This window comes from Phyllobates terribilis, unplaced genomic scaffold, assembly GCF_046119375.1.
Source record: "Phyllobates terribilis strain yellow unplaced genomic scaffold, ASM4611937v1 Scaffold_13__5_contigs__length_258822181, whole genome shotgun sequence".
Taxonomy (NCBI): domain Eukaryota; kingdom Metazoa; phylum Chordata; class Amphibia; order Anura; family Dendrobatidae; genus Phyllobates; species Phyllobates terribilis.
This window is the reverse complement of record NW_027362773.1, coordinates 227545009-227568392: the sequence shown is the minus strand read 5'-3', so window position 1 is coordinate 227568392 and position 23384 is coordinate 227545009. Positions and strand designations below refer to the sequence as shown.

The 23384-nt window shown below is 45.1% G+C and overlaps 1 protein-coding gene across 1 annotated transcript in view; it reads right to left on the bottom strand.

The window, feature by feature from the left end:
- Positions 1-23384, bottom strand: part of LOC141174675 (5-hydroxytryptamine receptor 3A-like) — a 46040-nt gene that overhangs the window by 2046 nt on the left and 20610 nt on the right. The window contains exons 6-8 of the mRNA XM_073659597.1: positions 9453-9613; positions 8704-8908; positions 376-582 (exon numbers count right to left, since the gene is read on the bottom strand). Coding sequence (XP_073515698.1) covers positions 376-582; positions 8704-8908; positions 9453-9613 — 573 coding nt within the window. The remainder of the gene's footprint in view (positions 1-375; positions 583-8703; positions 8909-9452; positions 9614-23384) is intronic.

The following is a 23384-nucleotide window of genomic DNA, read 5'->3' as shown; positions in this document are numbered from 1 at the left end:
CCTGGAAGTCCCAAAGTCACAGTTGATCTATTCCCGGCGGGCCAGCGTAAGGGTGAGACAGTGTAAGTTTGCACCACCTTGGGTATTTGCTGGGACTGTTCTACATGTTTATGGTCTGTTTGGTGGTTCAATAAAGTATTGCCACACAGTTTTACCCTCACCCTGTGTTGTCAGAATAGTATTATGCCCACGGAAGACACCGGGTCTTCACAGGTAGCTCTATATAATTCAAGAACAACCTCTCTAAAAAAAGAGTTGAATCCATCCTGACCTGCTCCTTTATCATGTACTCCGTTCCTCTTTATACATATACCCTAGGAAGCAATCATGTCATAAAAAATATGAACCTTAAATATTAATTTTCCATATACAAACCTTTCGGCATTGACCCATTAGCAATTGCTTCTTGTGTATGTAATGGTTTCTTGAAGCACAGTATTCTTGCTAAATATTTCAGGACAGTAGTCTCCAACCATTGTGGAACATGCGGACGTTTGGCTGTCTGCTCCAATATATAGGAAGAACAGACAGTTCCAAGAATACTGAAGACCATCATGGCCATACAACAAGAAAAAAAAATACCTGTGCAAAGACATAAATTATGTAGTGGATTAAAATCAAAATAGACAAAAGCTAAAATAATAAAAAGAGCATCAAAAAATTGACCACAAACTGTAACAAATGTACTACAATGCCTAAAGATCTAGATGGCCAACAGTAGATTCTGTTCTTCCAATTTGTGCGAATTCACTTGGGTAAATATGACCTTTAAGTTGGAATGTCAAAAATGTGTAAGATATAAAAGACTGATGTGTACCTCAAAAGAAGTTCTGCACTGAAATCTTTCTTGCTAAGGACTAGCTTAACTTAACATATTGTCTAAGCTAGTGACAAATTTATCAGAAACAGGACAGCTGGGGGCTGAGCATAACAAGCGTAGAAGCTATTTGTCAAATTACTCACTTTTTCTGCTCAAGGCAGAATTTCTAGTTTGAGGGCAAAGCAGGGGAAATGACACTTGACATGATATGTCTTTCTCTGTCTTTCAATGAATTATCTCTCTTACTTCCAAGTAATTTCTTTTCCCAGTCACAGAGTAGTCAGATGTTTTCCAGGAAAACACATTGATGTCCTCTCCTTGGTAGAAGCAGAAGTAACGTGATCCTGTGAAGTACAAGTACCAGGATCCACAGAACGAAGTCGCCAAGATGCCTGTACTACAGTTCTGCCTGCTACTTTAGCTAATCAACGTGTATGTGTTTTTTATGTGTTTAATCCCTCCAATGTTACTTTCCTGCCCAATCTGGCATCAGACACAGAGAGATGGAACTGGATGCTAGAGGGTTGATACCCAATGATTATGGTACACTGGTACTATTCATTAGAGAAGGTACCTGTTCGATATTCTTTAGGTATGGCTGGTGGTGTACCTCTGAGCTTGCAGTTGTGTCTTTGTATGTCCCAAGTCAAATCAAACAAGAGATCAAGATCAGATGAAGACTTTAATTAGATTTTCTGAGAATAGTTTTGACATAACTGCTGGCAGATAGATAAGAGACCTGGGTGACTCTTCACCCATCACTCAAGAGCAAATGGATGGAGTTGTGGAGCACTTAGTGAAAGAACCATGGGCACCTTTGGGTAGAGAGTACCCAGTGAGAACTAGTAGTAGTGATACACACTAGATTGCAACTTCACTTATGCAGCTACTAAAACCCTACATGTTTTTTTATACCTTTCTGGGTTTTCCATCTATTGCTGTTGGCTTTGCATGGTCAAGCTACCGACAGACCCCTATAAAGTAAACTTTTTACCCTCTGGAATTCATTAGATTGTCATGACCGACCTGCTGTTTGGTTACGCTCTGGCACTTTACAGGAAAACAGTGTCCCAGTCTCAGTGTGCTGTCAGGTATGGGGTGCATCACATCACATTCACATCACATTCGCTGTCTCCAGGCCTCTATCCTCAGGAGCCACCACACACAATTCAGGGGACACCAAGTTCATTGCACCAAGCAAACGTTTACTAGTCAGTTCAAGTTCATCAGGGTGTAACACGTGGGATAGGTCATAGCACTTCATATTCCTTACTTTCTTAGCACAGCACATCTTCAGCCCTACCATTCATTCCTCCTTGAGTATCCCTTTGCCCACTGGCCCTGTTAGCCCCAGGGATCTCCATCCTTGCTCGACAGAGCACCCGGGATCCATTACCTTCCATCTTGGCGGGTCCCTGTTCGTCTTCCCCTGTACGCCAAAGGACACAATGTGACTGGCAGCCCCTATGCCAGAGCTTGGGCTCCAGGCATGACAGGGGCGTCTGTTCGGGATTCTAGTATGGTGTCCTACTGCCTCGAATGGTAGACACATGCTGACCCTAGCAGCCCACTGGACTTAAACTTCGGCTTGTTACTACACTTCTCTATCTCCCATCACTGCCAGGAAGTTCACACCTTTTAATTACACTATTCCCCACCCACTGGGCTAGTTCTATCCATTAACTATATCCTATACTATAGACTAAACCTATTGTCCTTATCTTATGTCCTATGCCGTTGTTAAGCCACTTAACTATACGAACAGTACTTATACTATCTCAGGTCTAACCCTGTGCTTACCCTGTACTATGCACTACTCACATTATACATTAACACTTTACATTATTATATGCTATACATTACAATCACACAATACAGAAGACGCACATCACTATTCACATTACATAGACAAAACGCATAACACTGTACACATAGCAGAATTGTTGTCTTCAGGGGAAGGAACGCAGCAGAACAGTCCATCATTATTACACATGAAAAGAAAAAAAGACATTGAAGCTGGTAGTAAGAAGTGCTAGGATGTCAAAATGAGGGGCACACAGTCCATGAGCTAAAATTAAAAAGTAAGCCAAAGCAGCTTACCAGTAACCCCAAAGGGGTGAAATGTGGAAAATGCAACAGGTAAAAGCTGGTGATAAGAGGCGCTAAGGCATATAAAATTCAGCAATTACTACCTTTAATAAAGTCCTTGTAAAAACACAATGCTTTTTGACGGCATGCAAGCTGTCTTCATCAGGTGATACAAGGAAATGATATTATAATCATATTATATTTCACAAAAAAAAAAAAAAAAACACTCCTATTTAAAAAATAATAATTGAAAAATAAAAGTATATATACATACACATATACAAACATGCACACACATAAACACACGCATGCGTGCACATGCATGTATATTTAATTTAAAATTAATAAATGTAAAAAATGGTAATAGATGCATTTAATTGTATACGGTAAAAAAGCTATTATAAAGCTCATTTCATTATATTCTCAATAGTAAGATTATGTCCTTCCGGCGCTAAAGTGCCCAATTTAAAAATCCAGAAGCTTTCTTTCTTAATAAGATTGCCCAAACAATTTTGCATACTTTTATCTATATGATCAATAATTGTAAGGGTCATTTGACTAGGGTCCCTCTGATGCACACTATTAAAATGCCTTGATCGACTATGCAATTGATACCCATTTCTGATATTCTGTCTGTGCTTGTTTAAACGGGCATGCATGGTCTGTACCGTGCGGCCCACATACTGAAGACCACACGTGCCCTCCAACAAATAAACCACATAGGTGGATTGGCATGACAACCTATGTTTGATGAAAAAGCGTTCACCTGTGGTTCTAGATGTGAAACTCAAAGTCCCATTGATACTATGGCTACACAAACACCTAGGGGTACAGCATTGGTAACAGCCCCCATCACTAGAATCTTCAATGTGTGCTACTATTTTTTTTACAGGTTGTGTTACTGGGAGCTACCAAATTTCGTAAACACTTATTCTTCCTATATATTACCATTGGTTTATCTGGGAGAACAACTGAGAGAAATGGATCTGCCTTCAAAATATACCAATATTTACGCAATAACTTATGAATAATCAGACGGGGCTGGCAATATGTGGTTATCAAACTCCATTTCGCTAAATCACTATGTGGCGCCCCTGAGGGTTCGACCGCCACAGGGATGCTGCATTTCTCTAATGGAGTGTAGTGTCCCTCCTCTGAGGTAAGAACAGTGCGATGGTCAGGACTCTTCCTTCACATCCAACACCACACTTCTCCCACCACAGGGGGCTAGAATGCACTAGGTGCTGCCCTCCTGGTTACCGGGAGACTGGGGAACCAAGAGCTAGTGGAACCATTTAGTGGGTGAGGGTGGAGGACTCACATTTTAGTAACACTTTAAATTTCATATTTAATAAAAAAAACCTTTTTGGTTCTGGGTCTTTGTATTGTGATCTCCCTCCCTGAGCGTGGATCCTGTGTGGGCCTGCAGAGGACGGAGACACGGCCCTCGTACCTTAGCCTTGGGTCGAGGGGCAGGTTGCAGATAATGAATGTCTCAACCCGGTCAAGGACCATGACCAAGAAGGCCCGGAGCTCAGGAGTGTAGCTCCACAGCAAATGGATCCCAGGGAGGATGCAGACGGAGCGGTATACGCCATCTGTCCTCGCCAACCTGATATATTCAGAGGGAGTCCGGCTGCAAGAGGGGTACCGGCCCCCGATACCCAACCTTGCTACTCTACGTCCTGGTCGGGAAAGCCCGGTAGGCCCTGAGGATCCCACCGGGTAACGGAAGGAGCGGAGCTGCCACCCGTACCTTTTTTCTGAGAGGAGTTCAGAGGGAGACCCGGCCTATCTACACACACACACACAGACAGGAAAGTACCCGGTCTGCAGTCTAGGAACACTCTGGTGCGGGGTCCTGATTGAACGCTGGACTTACTCGGAGGTTGTCGGACCCCCCCCGTCTCTGGTGACCACAGAACTTCGCGAGGAGCAGGGAGAAGCCTTGCAGCTGTACTCTACAATGTGAGTAAAAACCCTGGAAGTTAACCCCTATGGCCTCCGGACTCTTTATTCTGCATTACACTGCACTACGCAGCACCAGACCTCCTAGACTACTACCTCCGTCATCCTGTCTCTCAGCCCTGAGGCCTTGCTCCGCCTGTGGGGAGTAGTAACAACGACGGCCACCATAACACCATGCCTCAGCGGACTGCAGCTGCGTTGGTAACCTTCACCAGGTGCCACAGGTGGCGTAGTCGAGATCAGCCACTCAACACGGATAAGCCCGTACCATCTCTTTTTGTTTTAGTGTGACGACCCTGGGCACGGGTCGGGTCCGGGCCACGGCTGCACCCCATCTCTACATCAAAGGACCCGACTCCGAGTGCCCCATCTCCCAGGGTAAGGGCTTACAGAAGGCGCGCGAGTCACACAAACTTGGCGTATTCGGCAGGATCGCGTGCCCGCAGCAAAGGAAGGAATTACCCATTGCTACCGGGTACTGTGTGCCTTACACCTTGGACTGTCGTTTTCACTTAAAATGGCGCCCGCCCAAGAAGAACAGGCGCCATAATGCTGTGGAAAGATGGCCTTCTGATACCTCCCATCGTGGGCTGGGCTTCCGCTTGGCGCCAAAAGTGCAGACCGCCCCTTCCATCAGAGACTGTCCGCGGGGTAATGCCTGTCAAACCGGATGGGCGGAACGAAGGCGGGCCTGTCAGCATGCCGCCCAGGAACCGTCCCGAAAGAGGAGGAAGAAGAAAAGCAACAAGGTGCGGCCATTGCAGTCGGAGGTTGGCAATCTTCGGGAGCAGACATGGACGCTTCTGGAGCGCAACCTACGGAGCCTTGCGAACCCGATCCAGGTCCTTCCCCCAGCAGGGAGCGAGGCGGCAAGATCCTAACAGCGGGAGATTTAGAGTTTCTCCACCAGGAAGCCCCGGGTCTTGTGCGGAGACTGAAAGATGCCCAGGAGGCGGTGACGGCTGCGTGGCGGGAAGAAATGCTGCTGCGCATCCGGGCCCGCCGCCAAGGAGCTGAAGCTCAGGGAGACGCGGTGACAGAGGTCGTGAACGGCCCAGAGGCTGGTGAGTGTGCTACCCCTTCCCTGGCTGCTAAGCCTACCCTTCCCATACTGGACCTCATGACCGAATATCTCCTGCCCGGCGCGGTCACCTGGGAGCAGGTCTTTGCCCCGGAGCTGCAAGCGTCATCTATAGGTGGAGACCTGCGCTGCCGCCCAACTCCCGAATCGGAAGGACCTGAGGCTGCTGGGGTATCCACCGATCCCAACCCGGACTGGTCCACACTTGCAGAGGACCCGCAGCAACCCCTAATGACACCACTACCCGCACCGACAGTCACCTGGCCGGAGGCTGAGGAGTGGGCCTGGGACAACCAGGGGGGGGACCTGATGGGCTTCCCCTGGGAGACCCGGGCTGAAGCGCAGAGGAGGAGTGAGCGGTGCCGTGAGCAGATTCTCCAACTCACTCGGGAGCAACGCCAGAGGGAGGTCCGCTGCGAGCGCGTCGAGGTGCGGGCCAAAGCTGCCAAGTCCTGGGGCCGACAGTAAGAGGCAACCCGTCCAAGTCCCCGTGTGGAAGGGCAAGTCGTCCGCTTCCACCATGAGGCAGGATGGGGGTTCATAAGGAGTCCCCAGTACCAGGACGATGTCTTCGTCAGCAGGCGGGACGTCGAGCCGCGTTTGAAGAAGGGACACCCTGGCCGGAACCTCTTCCCGGGTGATGTAATTACGTACTCTCGCCACCATGGGGTGCGGGGGTGGTACACCCTGGATGTCCACAAGGTGTCCGGAAGCGATGCCCCCTCGTGCTCAGCCTCAGAGGACCGGTCAGCCTCCGGGGATGCATTTAATAAAACAAAAACACTAACACAGGAATCCTGTGTAAATAAGGTTTTGGATTCCAGGTCATCTGTAAATATAGTGATTTAGCGAAATGGAGTTTGATAACCACATATTGCCAGCTCCGTCTGATTATTCATAAGTTATTGCGTAAATATTGGTATATTTTGAAGGCAGATCCATTTCTCTCAGATGTTCTCCCAGATAAACCAATGGCAATATATAGGAAGAATAAGTGTTTACGAAATTTGGTAGCCCCCAGTAACACAACCTGTGAAAAAATAGTAACACACATTGAGGATTCTAGTGATGGGGGCTGTTACCAATGCTGTACCCCTAGGTGCTTGTGTTGCCATAGTATTATCAATGGGACTTTGAGTTTCACATCTAGAACCACAGGTGAACGCTTTTTCATCAAACATAGGTTGTCATGCCAGTCCACCTATGTGGTTTATTTGTTGGAGGGCACGTGCAGTCTTCAGTATGTGGGCCGCACGGTACAGACCATGCATGCCCGTTTAAACAAGCACAGACAGAACATTAGAAATGGGTATCAATTGCATAGTCGATCAAGGCATTTTAATAGTGTGCATCAGAGGGACCCTAGTCAAATGACCCTTACAATTATTGATCATATAGATAAAAGTATGCAAAATTGTTTGGGCAATCTTATTAAGAAAGAAAGCTTCTGGATTTTTAAATTGGGCACTTTAGCGCCGGAAGGACATAATCTTACTATTGAGAATATAATGAACTGAGCTTTATAATAGCTTTTTTTAGCGTATACAATTAAATGCATCTTTTAACATTTTTTACATTTATTAATTTTAAATTAAATATACATGCATGTGCACGCATGCGTGTGTTTATGTGTGTGCATGTTTGTATATGTGTATGTATATATACTTTTATTTTTCAATTATTATTTTTTAAATAGGAGTGTTTTTTTTTTTTGTGAAATATAATAGGATTCATGGTATCCTATATGCTGGTTTGTGTTTTCACACGCTGGCTTGCAGATAATATTAAGGGGTTAAATTACTGATTGTTATTATGTCATTAATGAGCGGCCCAATCGGTTTGTTTTTTGATCCTATATAACATTCCTGAGGTCATTTCCTTGTATCATCTGATGAAGACGGCTTGCATGCCGTCGAAACGTGTTGTGTTTTTACAAGGACTTTATTAAAGGTAGTAATTGCTGAATTTTATATGCCTTAGCGCTTCTTATCACCAACTTTTACCTTTCGCATTTTCATCATTATTACACAGACTGAGACCTAGTTAATAAGGGACAGGCTCCTTTAAGATGACTGCTCCAGCTAAACATAGATTTGGTAAGAGGATTTTCCCTTTGGACGAAATGAGCTGATTGCTGCATAGGCGAGCTGAGGCATTCTCATGTGAAATCTATGCTTTGTAGTCCAACTGAGTCTTCTCTGCGCTTTCATCCTCCCTCCGAGACACTGCCAATTACAGCTCAACAGCATCTGTGACTGCTGGATTGCTAGATCAGATTCTGAGCTGTGATTGGCAGCATCTAGGAGGGAGGGATGAAAGTGCAGGCCCAAAGGGAAGGCTCTGCAGAAACACCTAGTAGGACTCCAAGCAGAGATTTCACATACTGCACGTCAGAAGCCTCAAATGTGAATTTCTCTGCAAAAGAGCAACGCAGCTCAAAACAAAAAGAGTTGCAAGTTCAGGGGAGCTCAGAGATTTTTACAAGGTATTTAACTAAATTTTTTGACAAGGGATAGATTTTTATTCACATCATTAAGTTTCTATTAAAGAAGCAGAAATTGAAATAGGAATAGGAACTATGTATCTGTAAGTGATAAGGAATAATAGAAATGGAAACTGGTGGTGCCCAAAAATGAACAAACATTTTGGAATAACGGACATACATGTACTAGGCACACGCAATAAAGAATACCAAAGTGGAGGTCACTGAGCTCAGGCCAACACTGCTCTATGAATGCAAACATACCTAGCATTGGCGTGCTATTAGAGTGCGGTAACATGTTGTTTATAATCAGCAGAAGCACAGAGAATCCTAAGATAACATTGATTTTGAAGCCAAGTCTTTCCCCAAAATCCTGAATGAACATACTAGCAATGTCCAGGAAAACCAAGAAACAAGCTGGGATGATGAGATTAATAATATAGATTACAGCGGCTCTTTTTAACGTGACCTAAAAAGTAAAAAACAAATGAATATAGATAAAAATGTACTGGCGATATGACATAACTTACAGAACAGAAAATAGACGCACAGTTAAGAAATGATATTAATAAGTAGTGGTGTTAAAGGGAACCTGTCAGCTGATTCATGCTGCCCAAGCCGTGGAAAACATGAACCAGAGCCTGGCTGCACGACTGCTGGAGCTTTTCAGAGAGAAAACAGTTAGAACACCACGGCCATAGACAAGACTAGTCCTGTGCCACCCCGGCCGGTTGTTCCCAGCAACCCTGCAAATGATTGACAAGTCTCTTCCATACCGAAAGACCTGTCAATCCCCTGTAGCATCACTGGGAGAAGCCAGCTGGGACGATGCCGAACTAACCTTGTGTGTCTATGGTCCCTGGTTGAATCTTGAAACTACATTTTCTCTGAGTGTCTCAGAGGAAAATAGACATGGCTGTAATCGAGAAACTAAGCTCTGATTCATGCTGCCCAAACCGTTCCCTAGCTGACAGGTTCCCTTTAACGTCAAATTTTTTGATAAAATTCCTCACCTCATAAATGACCTGACTGAAGCCGTCATTTAAGAAATCATATGTAAGATTCTGCACTGTGATTTCTACCAGAATCCAGTCTCCTTTACTAACAAAGACTTCTTGAGAGTTTTTATTGACTTGATATGAGTTGCTTTTAGGCATCATGACCAGATCTGTAACTGCAAAGATAGATCACACAATCAAGGCATGCAGTGGCAGATGTCAGATGCAATCCCTTCTCAGTACAGTTCACTCTGGTCTGACAACTTATCTGGCCTTAATTCCATGAAGGCAGCACAAGACTTCTGTTTATTAAAGAAGCGCTCCTCCCATCAGTTTTTATCCTCTTAATATATTGCAATCATATTATGTAGCACTGTGCACAGGGCATTACTGCCCTTACTGGCATATGGGGCCCAGTGAACAGAAGCAAGGAGAGGGGCCTGGACCAGACCCCCCCTTCTTTTTGCTTCTGCTCACCGGGCCCCAGGGGCAGGATTCTGCTGGCTCAGTTGAAATCTATTGCCGTGCAGGACCCGCTTCCTGCACTGCAATAGGAGTCGCCAGACAATCAGAGGCCGGCAGCTAGTAACATAGTAACATAGGTTGAATAAAGACTTAGGTCCATCAAGTTCAGCCTTTCTCTCCCAATTGTACTCCCCATACCAACATTACACTAACTTACTGGAGCTAGACCTCACAAATGAATTACCATTTTTATTATTACTGCACTATTACAATTACAAATAAACCAGTTTATAATTTTTTAATTGGTTTTATTTTTGTATTACTCTTATGGTATTACTAAAATCCCTGTACCTAAATCTGTTGATCCAGAAGAAGGCAAAAACCCGAGGACACATTCAGCCAATTTGCATCAGGGGGAAAAATTCCTTCTTGACCCCGAGAAAGGCGATCAGTACAAAAACCCTGGATCAAAAGTACTACTATACAGTAGGTGTAACATTTTGTCTAATTTAACTGTAGCCGACAATGTTATGTGTATCGAGGAAATCATCCAGCCCTTTTTTAAACGTTGTTATAGTGTCGGTCATTACTACCTCTTGGTGTAGGGCATTCCACAGCCTGACTGTTCTGACTGTAAAGAACCCTTTCCTGTTTAGGTGCCGGAATCGCCTTTCTTCCACCCGTAATAAGTGCCCCCTGGTCCTTAGTATGGTCTTTGGAAGGAATAAGTCATGTGCTAGTCCTTTGTACTGACGACATATATATTTCTACATGTAAATGAGATCTCCTCTAAGGCATAGTTTTTCTAAGCTAAACAAGCTCAACTTTTTCAACCTCTCCTCATATGAGAGGCCCTCCTTCCCTTGTAATAATCTAGTTGCCGCCTTTGAACTGACTCTAACTTCTGAATATCCTTTTTAAAATGTGGAGCCCAAAACTGGATCCCATATTCCAGATGAGGCCTCACCAGTGATTTATAAAAGGGTAACAATACTTTGGGATCACGAGATTTTCTCTTTTTATACACCCTAAAATCTTGTTTTCTTTTGTGACAGCTGATTGACATTGAGCACTGCTGCACAGCTTATTTGTAACCAGATTACCCAAGTTCTTCCACTGTTCTGTAGTCCCGAGTATACTCCCATTTAATGTATATGCAGCAATAGGATTACTCCGTCCTAGGTGCATTATTCTACATGTATCTACATTAAACTTCATCTGCCAAGTGTTTGCCCATTCAGTCATCTTATCCAGATCTTTCTGCAATATTGTAACATCAAGATCAGATTTTAATATCCTACATAGTTTGGTATCGTCGGCAAAAGCTGACACTTTACTCACAATCCCCTCCCCCAGGTCATTAATAAAGAGGTTAAAGAGAATTGGTCCTGGCACAGATCCCTGCAGTCCCCACTGCTGATTATGTTCCATTTAGAGAAGGTACCATTTATGACGACCCTTTGTTTTCTATCATTTAGCCAATTCCTTACCCATCTACATATAGTTCCCCCAAGTCCTTTCTTCTGTAGCTTCAGTATAAGGTTGTTATGTGGTACAGTATTAAATGCCTTTGCAAAGTCCAGATAAATCACATCCACCGCATTACAAACATCCAGATTTGCACTTACCTCCTCTTAGAACCCCAACATGTTGGTTAGACATGACCTATTCTTCATGAATCCATGTTGATTATCATTTATTATATTATTCTCTGCTATATAACTCTGCAGGTCATCTCTTATGATGCCCTCAAAAACTTTGCACACTACTGATGTCAGACTTACCGGACGGTAGTTACCTGGATCCACATTCTTACCTTTCTTAAAAATCGGTACCGCATTTGCTATCCTCCAATCCTGTGGCACTACCACTGTTACCAGAGAGTCTAAGAATATGAGATACAGCGGTTTATCAATTACTGAGCTCAATTCCCTCAGTATCTGTGGATGAATATCATCTGGTCCAGGGGATTTGTCAACGTTTAATTTGTTCAGACGCAGGCGTACTTCTTTCAGTGTTAAACTAGTTATATTAGAACAGACTGTTTGTTGGTGAACACAGATGAAAAGTGTCAGTTTAATATCACAGCCTTTTCTTTGTCTTCTATAATTATCTTATTATTATCGTCTTTTAAGGGGCCGATACCATCTGATTTTCTCTTTTTGGCATTGATGTATGTATAAATGTTTGGGGATTTATTTTAATGTCGCTGGCAATTTGTTGCTCTGTAGATAATTTTGCTAGCTTGATTTCTTTTTTTCATTTCTTATTTAGGTCTTTATACTCCTGAAATGCTATTTTTGTATTCTCAGCTTTCAACATTTTGAATGCCCTTTGTTTTTGTCTTATTAAACTTTGTACTATCTTATTTATCCATAATGGTTTATTTTTATTACTGGACATTTTATTACCAGAGGGTATACATTTTCTACAGGATTCTAGTAGTATTTCCTTAAACATGCCCCATTTACGTTCGGTATCCCCAGTTACCATGACATGGTCCCAGTCTACACGATTAATCTCTTCCCTTAATTTGCTGCTTCCATTAATTTGCTGACGTCAGCGCGTACGTCGCCGGTGTATGACGTCACTGTCATGTACTGGCACGTCCGTGCCTAAAATGGTAGAGGAAGAGGACACCGCTGGACCGTGGCCAGGTAAGAAAAAACTTTTTTTTTTTGTACTGAAATCCACAATATGGGGACACAGGGGGCCAGGATGAAAACTTATGGGGAGCAGGGTGGAGACATATGGGGGTGCAGGATGGAGACATATGGTGGTGCAGGATAGAGACATATGGGGGGGCAGGATGGAAGCATATGGGGGTAGGATGGAGAAATATGGGGGGAAGAATAGAGACATATGAGGGGGCAGGATGGAGGCATATGGGGGGCAGGATTGAGACATATGGGGGGCAGGATGGAGACATATGGGGGCAGGATGGAGACATATGGGGGGCAGCATGTAGACACGTGGAGGTGGAATGATGGAGAACATATGGGGGGGCAGGATGGAGACATATGGGGCCACAATGGGAGAACATATGGGGCCAGGATGGAGACACATGGGGCCATGATAAGAGGACATATGGGAACTGGATGGAAACACATGGGTGCCAGGAATGAGACACATGGGGGACATCATTACAGGGAGGTGCCAGGATGTAGGACATTATTACTGTAGGGGCTAATTAAGGGATATTATTACTGCTGTGATGTATTTTATTTTTGAGAATACTGTTTTGGGGGGGGTCATGTTACTGTGCAGGGCAATACTATGTCGCTTTTTTTATTCATCTGGCATAGTGTAGAAGCTGGGGAAAAATTGGGGAATGTGCTATAGATAACTGTGCTATCTTCTGCAGAGATGAGTCCTGCCTGGAAGAAGTGATGGAGGTCTGCACTGGATGAAGTACACTGACACTATACACTGTATACTATATACAGAGATCCTGTGTATAATGTCACCTGTGATTCCTGTATTACCTGTACACGGACATTATATACAGAGATCCTGTGTATAATGTCACCTGTGATTCCTGTATTACCTGTACACTGACACTATCTACAGAGCTCCTGTGTATAATGTCACTGGTGATCCCTGTATTACCTGTACACTGACACTGTATAGAGAGATCCTGTGTATAATGTCACCAGTGATCACTGTATTGCCTGTACACTTACACTATATACAGAGCTCCTGTATATAATGTCACTGGTGATCACTGTATTACCTGTACACTGACACTATCTACAGAGCTCCTGTGTATAATGTCACTGGTGAGTCACTATTACCTGTACACTGACACTATACACTGTATACTATGTACAGAGCTCCTGTGTATAATGGCATGTATGATAATATTAGTATTGTGCTTTTTTTTTTATTAATGATCAGTATTGTAGCATTAGTCACTATGACTATGTGGAGGCAATATCTGATCTGGTCATAGTGTGGTGGTATTTGTTCCTTGTATGTGGCATTATTCGGTCACTATGTGGTGGTAATATGTGGTCTGGTCATGGTGTGGCAGCATTTGTTCCTTGTATGTGATATTATTCAGTCAGTATTTGGTGGCAATATGTGGACTAGTCATGGTGTGGCGGTATTTGTCCCTTATATGTGGTATTATTGGTCATTTTAAAGATGTATTTGACTCATTCCCTTAAAGAAAAATAAAAAAAATATACCTAAAATGAGTATTGGGTATTTTAAGAAATGTGTAATAGGTTAGAGTAGAGTAGAGCCCTGCTAGAAGAGTCTACCTTGTTATGGTGGCAGCTTAAAAAAATCTTTTGGCCAAAACAAAAGCTGCAGGCTATGTATGTGATATGGTGTTCAATGGGAACTGTTAGTGTGTGATTGGTGAGGATGTGGTGCACAAGTGGAGTTTTTCCAAGAGTGGGCGGTGGGACTGTGGAAGGTTTGCGGGGTGGAGGCAGAGCTGGGGTGGGGGTGGAGTTGGGGTGGAGCCTGGGCGAAATCTCAAGGGGGCCCAAAAATGTTCCTGGTAGCAGCCCTGACTGTGCACTTACAATTACTAAATTTGCATTTCTACCCACATAATTCTGTTTTACATTAGGTCTATTACATCACGTGATTAATAACTGACAAGCTCAATCCTTCTAAGCTCTATGTAAAAACAGTAAGTCAATTTTCCTTGTAGGACTGATGAGTCACTGCAAAAGTCCCTGGCAGGGGGGAGGAGCGGAGCAAATGGGTCAGGTGTTGAAGAGGGGGATGATGAATGCAGGGACAAAAGACTTCCTGTTTCTACATAGAGCAGAGAAAAGAGAATAATTATCTGGGTAGAAAGGCAAAATTAGCAATTGTAAGTGCACAGTGCTATATAATATGATGATTGCAATATATTAACCGCTTCCCGGGACTTCCCACTGTATATAAACGTCAGCGCTACCTGGGCTCTGTGCAGTGCCGACGTTTATAAACGGTCGGTGGTCCCGCAGCGCTCAGGACCCCCAGGGTCCTGCAAGCGCTGCGGGTGCGGTGCAGAGCGACAGCTCTGACAGGGGACATCATCGGGACCTGATTGGATCAGGTCCCAATGATGTTCTAGGGTTGAGCGAGTATGTTCTGTCCGAGTATGCTCGGGCCGAGCTTCGAGTATTTCTAGCTGCTCGGTGATAAGGTTAAATCGCTCCCGTGTGCATGATCTGCAACTGTTTGACAGATTTATTACATGTGAGGAATGTGTAAGAAATAGACATTCCTCAGATGTAATAAAGCTGTCAAACAGTTGCAAATCATGCACACAGGAGCGATTTAACCTTATCACCGAGCAGCTGTAAATACTCGGAGCTCGGCCCGAGCATACTCGGTGAAAGGGTTAATAAAACATACTCGCTCAACACTAATGTTAACCCCTTGCTATCTTCTAGATGCCGCGATCTATAGCGATCACGGCATTTAGAAGATAGTGAGAGGAGAGGGGATCGTCCACTTACCTCTCTGACGGCCCCCCTGATGTCTGAGAGGACCTGGCATTGTCATGGCAGCCGGAGGTCACATGACTGCTTCCGGGTCTGCCATGTACGGTGTCCAGCTAGGCTCAGCCTGCAGCTGAGTCTAGCAGGAGATAATGATAGTTTTACACTGTCAGCAGAGGTCTCATGCAATGCAATACATGTCTATTGCATTGCATGAGAACAGTGATTAGAAAAATAAAAATTAATGTCCCATACAGGGACTAAGTAAAAATGTAAAAAAAAAGTCTACAAAATGTTTTCAAACTGTTTAAAAAAATCACAAAATAAATAAAAATAAATAAATAAAATATTAAACCAATATATCAGTATATTTATGCAAAAACAAAAAAAAAGTACACATATTTGGTATCGCCGCGTCTGAAACAACCATATCTATAAAACTGTCACACTAATTAACTCCTTCTGTGCACACCGTAAAAAAAAAAAAAACGGAGCAAAAAACTATGCTTTTTCATCAAATCGCCAAACAAAAAGTGGAATGAAATGCGATCAAAAAGCCAAATGGAAATAAAAATGGTACCGCTGAAAACGACATCTTGTTCCGCAAAAAAAAAGCCGCCATACAGCTCCATCAGCCGAAAAATAAAAAAGTTATAGCTCTCAGAATAAATCGATGCAAAAAAATTATTTTTTCTATAGAATAGTTTTATTGTGTAAAAGCGCCAAAAACTATATAAGTGTAGTATCGCTGTAAACATACTGACCCGAAGAATAACGCTGCCTTATCACTTTTACCACACGCAGAACGGCATAAAAAAAAACAATTCCTGAATTGTTGGTTTTTGTTAAATTTACCTCCCAAAAAACAGAATAGAAAGCGATCAAAAAATGTCACAGACCCAAAAATGGTACCAATAAAAATGTCAACTCGTCCCGCAAAAAACAAGCCCTCACATGACTGTCGGCCGAAATATGGAAAAATTATAGCTCTCAAAATATGGAGACGCAAAAACTAGATTTTGCAAAAAAAAGCGTTTTTTAGTGTGTGACAGTTGTCAATCATAAAAACCCGATATAAATCTGTTATAGCTGTAATCGCACTGACCCGAAGAATAAAGTAATCTAATCACTTATACCACACGAGGAACGGCGTAAAAAATAAATAAAACCAATTCTTCACCTGCTGCTGATTTGTTTATTATGTCTCGCAAAGATTGCAGTAAGGCTCTGCTCACATTTATCCTGTGCTCTGCGCTGAGCACTTACACCGGGGTTTCCGTATAAATCTCTGAAATACCTGATTCAGACGGAACCCATGACGGAAGATTTCCTGTAATGAGGCAGATATAGGCACTGTGGATGCCGTCTGGCCTGTGATCCCACGGTGTCAGTTTTTTTAGGCGTGCATAAAAGTGCGGTTGTCCACAATTTTATGCACTTCTGAAAAAAAGGACACTGCTAAACAGAGGCCAGACGGAGTCCAGAGTAACTCTGCTGCCTCATTATAGTGAATGGATCCCACAGGGGTTTCATCTGAATTACATCACTTGGAAATTTAGATGGAAACCCCGATGTAAGTGCTCAGCCTAGAGCGCCGGATAAATGTTACGTAAAATGTTCCTAATAAAAGCTTCAACTCAGTCCTCAAAAAAAGCTAGTCCCCACTCAGGTCCGTTATCTGTTAAAAATATAAGGGACTTCCAAGTTACTGGTAGCAGAAAGGCTCTGGAAAAGCGAAATGGCCCTTGTCCCCCAAAAGAAATTCAGAAAATGTTGTGCTCCCAAATCCAAATGCCTTCCTCCCTTCTGAGCCCCACAATGTGCCTAAACTACATTTAGGGTCTACATGTTTGGCATTCCTGTAGCGATGAGAGCTTGCCTAATTTACAGGTTTGTGTCTCCAGAAGCATGAGCTGGGCACAACGTACTGGTCGCTACAGCGTACTGGTCACTTCAACAGCAGTTTGAAATTTTCACTCAGCAACATCCACTTCTGCTTGTTTCTGGAAAAGACCCATGGAGTCAAAATCGTCACTACACCTGTAGGTAAATTCCCAAAGGGGTATAATTTCCAAAATGGGGTCACTTGAGGGGGGATTCTGCTCTTCTAGCACTTAGGGGCTGTGTATATGGAGTCCGCAAACTATTCTACAATAATTTGTTCTCCAAGAGTCAAATAGCGCTCCATCCCTCCCGGATCTCGCCGTATGGCTAAGTGGTACGGTATAGCCACATATGGGGTATTGCCAATTTCTCCTGTTACCCTTATGATAATGCAAAATTAGGGGATGAAAAACGTTTGTGGGAAAAATGTGAAAATTTTATTTTTACGGCTCAACGTTATAAACTTCTGTGAAGCACCTGGGGGTTCAAGGTGCTCAACACGCATCTAGATAAGTTCCCTAAGGGGTCTAGTTTCCAAAATGGTGCCACTTGTGGGGGGTTTACACTGTTTAGGCAGTTCAGGAGCTCCCCAAATGCGACATGGCGTCCGCTAATTATTCAAACAAATTTTACATTCAAAAAGTCTAATGGCTTCTTCCCTTCCGAACCCTGCAGTGTGCCTAAACAGTGGTTTACCCTCACATATGGGGTATCAGTGTGCTCAGGAGAAATTGCACTACAAATTGTGTAGTCCATTTTTTCCTGTTACCCTTGTAAAAATAAAAAAATTGGATCTAAAGTAACATTTTTGTTAAAAAAAGTTAAATGTTCATTGTTTTCTTCCACATTCCAAAAAGTCCCGTGAAACACCTGAAGGGTTAATAAACTTCTTGAATGTGGTTTTGAGCACCTTGAGGGGTGCAGTTTTTAGAATGGTGTCACTTTTGGGTATTTTCTGTCATAAAGGCCCCTCAAAGTCACTTCAAATAAGATGTGGTCCCTAAGAAAATGTTTTTGTAAATTTTGTTGGAAAAATGAGAAATCGCAGGTCAACTTTTAACCCTTATAGCTTCCTAACAAAAAAAAATTTTGGTTCCAAAATTGTTCTGATGTAAAGTAGACATGTGGGAAATGTTATTCATTAACTATTTTGTGTGACATATCTCTCTGATTTAAGGGCATGAAAATTCAAAGTTTGAAAATTGCAAAATTTTCAAAATTTTTGCCAAATTTCCGATTTTTTCACAAATAAACACAAGTGATATCGAAGAAATTTTACCACAATCATGAAGTACAATATGTCACGAAAAAACAATCTCAGAATCAGGGGAATCCGTTGAAGCGTTCCAGAGTAATTACCTCTTAAAGTGACAGTGGTCAGAATTGAAAAAATTGGCCTGGTCAGAAGGCGAAAACAGGCTCTGGCACAAAATGGTTAAGAGGATAAAAGCTTTGATGGGAAGAGTGCTTCTTTAATTCATATCCTGGAGTTTTTTTATTAAATTGAGTGCCATAATTTAAGGCTCAAATCAGGGTCCCAGCCCCCTAATATAATTTTTTTAATAAAGGATAAAGTAACCCAGAAAAAAATGTCACAATCATCAGTATGATTTAGAGATCTTTAATCGCTGCACTCACATGGTTTTAGTTATGCAGGCTAGTAATGATTACTGCAGAAATCGGTCCTGATGAGGGGGAGTGGTGGAGTCAGACGCTCCTGATTCATGAATCTATAAAGGGGGTGCGCATCCTTTTTTGGCCATTGTCATACTAAACCAATTCCAAGGGTAGCAATGAAAACTAATATGGGTATTACCTTCTGTGACATTTACGGTATGTCCAAAGTATATACCGTGACAGAGTCACTGGTATAATATATGAGGGGAGGTATGTGTCGCACAGGTTGCTAGCCTGTGTGAACTGAAATTAATGGACTTTTTACCAGCATGTTATATGCTGGGGGGTTAACTCACTTAAAGGGCGTGGTTTCAGGGGAATGACAGTGATGGGAGAGTCGTCATTCCCCGTACCTCCACCTCAGGGTGGGGCTGAGCAAGCTTTAAATGTTCAGTCCTGTTCTTTTTTCTGTGAGTTGTGTTTGGAGAGGCAAGGTCTCCAGACTGGACAGCCATAGCTCAGGAGGGAGCTGAAGGCTGGATGTAACCTGTGTGGGCGACCCGCACACACATATATGGACTGTGCTATAGTTTATCTTTTGTTTTGTGGTTTAGCCAAGTAAGGCTGTATTTATTTTGCTGGAGTGCAGAGCTTTATGCTGTTAATAAAGCCTGCAAAGGAAACCCGGGTTCCTGAGTCTACTTCCGGGAGTGGCCGAGCGAGTCGCCCTACCACAATACCATAAATGTTTGATAGGTGGAAACTATCACAGGAGTCCTAACTCCACCAATCAGCACTCTAATGATACGTTCACACAACATTATTTAACAAGAAATTAGAAATAGATTATGCACCAAAATTCATATAAAAACACTTAAAATACTGTTTGAAAAACTTTCGGATTTAATTTAAAAGCTCTTGTGTTGCACATAGTGCTGTTATTTTACACATTATTTTGAGCACTTACCATGAAAATCAACAGGTATCTCAATAGGAAGCATTGTTTAGATATCTTTTGTGGTAAAAACCACTTCTAAATCCTCATCAAAAACCAGTGTGAATATATCCTAATGAGGAAAACGTCATGAATGCACAGGGGTTGTTTGCTGACTGCCTAATGTTTTATAGCTCCCTAGGTCGCTGGTTGTGCACCCCTGATGTAGAGCATCTGATGAGTGCAGAACCCCACAGCTAGCATGCGGAACGCCACAGCTCTTCCTGAATTAGACAAGTTATAGTGTCACATTCAACCTCACGCCTCAGTCTCACCTCAGTTCAGCGCATTTTGGCAAAGCTGGGAGAAACGGTTGTGAAAATGGCAAAAATTGTAAAATTGTGTCACAACTATGAGTTGCACAAAAATTTTGCAACTTTTCAAGGCTTTTACCACACTTTTTTTGGCGTAAAAGCTTTGATGAATTGGGGTCAAAATGTTTCAGTATAAAATCAATTCCTATACAGACAAGAAAATTAAGACAACCATATGTAAAAAGAAAACTCTTCCCCGATTCATCAAAGCTTTTACGTTGGAATGTAAAAAGCTTTGAAAAATCACAAAGTTTTACACACGCAGGTACATAAAAAAAACTTGCAACTTTTGTCATTCTCATGCTAGTTTGGAACATCTCCACCAAAATGGGTAGGGCTGGAAAAAGCCAGGTCTGGACTGGTCATGGTTATACCTGCCAATCAAATTCAGCAAAAGTGAGTGTCTTTGGCCAGTCCCTCCAAATTGACCTAGTGTCATGTGTAGCACCCCGAGGGCTCGGCTGCTACAGGGGTATTGCACCTCAAACCAGAGGTGTGATATTCCACTCCCAGGTAAGGATGGATTGTGGACCAGGACTCGGTAGGCTGCATGCACCACACACACCCCATTTCCGAGGGACAGCTCAACGGTGCTCCCACTAGACAGAAGTGCAGGCACGACAGCATCTGTCCCTGGCTGGAGTGGGGAGGGGGAGGAAAACCCAGTGGTGTAGGAGCAGATAGGGGTGGGTCTCTAGGCATAGTTAGGAGCCCATTGGTTGCTAGTCACCTGGGCTCACACATAGAGGGAGGTATATAAGGTGGGCACCATCTTAGAACAGTGTTCAGTCCGGGGAGTCTGTTCAGAGAGGAGTTCAGCCAGAGAGGGCTGACAGGGAGCTGTGGCTCAGTCTGGGCCCAGCTCCACGAGACAGGCCTGGAGTGGAGGCCAGAAACAGCAGAGAGAACAGGAACAGAAGGGAAATGAAACAAGGAACAGCACATTAAGCGAGGCCCAGAGACACGAGAGAAGAAGGAACCCCATAGGCCCAGGAGATTGCGGGTGACGGGTCGGCAGAACAGGGTACCGGATCCCAAATTGTTGGAGGCGACTAATCCTCAGCCAAAGACCGGCAGTCGTGACTATATCTCGGTGCGACCCCTCACTACACCTACCAGGAAGGCACACCACATAGGGTCAGGGACGCAGAGATCAGCGTACCAAGAGAAGGCCCGAGGCAGCCGGACAAACGTAGAGTCACTGGTGGGGCACGGCCAGAGAAGGGAAGAGAAGGGAGCCCTGTGCCACGCTCTGGAATTGCCTGGGAGTTGGTCGAGCCCCTTGCCTGGTGGACGCAGCACGGCTTGGGCGGTCACCGCCGGTACCGAGGTGACTAGAACCAGTAAAGAACTGTGAGTAAAGCATTCAAAACTGCAGCCACACGTCTCTGTGCTTCTTCGCCGCACCAGCACTACCAGTGCTGGGACGCTCGTGCACCATCACTCCCATCATCCACACTAACTGCCCTGAGGCTATACTTCTCCCGTGGGGAGTCATCCCATTCTTAGCTGCACACATAACACCGGCCTCAGCGGTCTGCCTTGCAGCGGCGGCCCCCACTGACCGCAATCCACGGGTGGCGTAGTCGGACTATTATCTCACTAATAAGACTGCCATTGAATTGACCACCCTGGGCACGGACTGGGTCATCGCCACGGAGACTACAACCCCCAGCGATCCGGCTCCGGGTATTCCCTGCACAACACAGGCCCAGGGGGCGCGTCAACTTTGGCGTAGTCGGCAGGATCGTTACCAACCCGCCACAAACGGGTATTGCGTGCCTGAGGAGAAAAAGACTGTATTATCGAAGATTGACTGTATGGAAAATGGCGCCCGCCCCGGCAGAACGGGTGCCATAATGTGCGTGCCAAAAGACAACAGGAGGCCACCTCCCATCGTGGGCCAGGTCCCAGAATGGCGCCAAAGAAGGAGCCCGCCCCCACCAGCCACGAATGCGGCTGTGGAAATTTCCATCAGCGTGGGAGGGCTGCCCCTGAAACTGACTGTCACCAAGTTGCCCCAGGACCACCCCCAATGGGGGCGGGAAGTGAAGAAAACTGTGGGGCAGGGTGCGGTCTGGATCAGTCTAGACAGACCGCACCCGGAAATGGAGGAAGCGCCCAGCAGTACCAACACCTTGGTCCGGAGCTTGCTGCAGGCCGCACCGCCATACAGCCTGGTGGAGATCCTGGCGCAGCTCCCCAGAGACCCGGAGCGTGCGCAGGCTGCGCTGGAGGATTTGGACCGGAGGATGGTCCGGGCGCAGCAGAATGCGCTGGCCGAGTGGAGAAGAGAGATGGCCCGGCAGGCTGGAACCCGCCAGCAGGAGACGCCACCCGCAACCTGGAGCACGCCTGCCTCTGAGGATGGTGCAGGAGGGACGAAGGCCAGAGACGACGCCGTGGAGGGAGCCGCGAGGACTGAGGCAGGTAATGGGGACGTCACCACCCCGAGCCCAGCAGTTGCAAGCCTGCCCCAGCCTCCCATCGCAGAGCCGAAGCCCTACTCACCACACCCGTTGCCGCGCCGCCACTGCTCCCAACTAGGCCTCAAGCGGCAGGAGCCACGGTCACACCCTGTTCCGCGCCACGCCTCTCGACCCCGGGCGTGGCAAAAGAGGAAGTACCACCGGCCTGGTCGCAAGGCCTGATGAACCCGGGCGCCACTGCCCCTCCAGCGCCCTCTTCCTCAACAGTGCCACCCCCAGGCCCAACCGGAAATTCCCCGGCCTGGTCGCAAGGCCGAGTGCCCCCGGGCGCTGCTCCCCGACCGAGGCCCGTGGTGCCACCCCTGGGCGCAGACCTCTTTGCGCAACATACCAGCCCGGACGGGCTGCCCTTCGTATGGCCACCGGAGTACGTCAACCCCCATCTCCGGAGAGAACAACCCCTGCGTGAGCCTCTGATCCCGGCTCCGGAGCCCGCCAAAATCGCTCCGCTCCCGCTGGAGGACGCTCAATTTGCATGGGATCCCACCGGTGAGAATCTCATGGGGTTCACCCAGGAGATCCCGGCGGATGCAGCCCGGCGCGAGGAGAGCTGCCGTCAACAGCTGGAGGTATTTGAGAGGGAACGGCGGGAGAGGCGGATCCGAGAGGAACAGCTGCAGGCCCGGAGCGCGGAGCAGAAGCGCAGGGCCCGACAAGACCCCCGAGCCGCCCACGGTCCCCGAGTCAACGGGACCGTAATAAAGTTCCAGCTGGAGCATGGCTGGGGCTTTATCAGA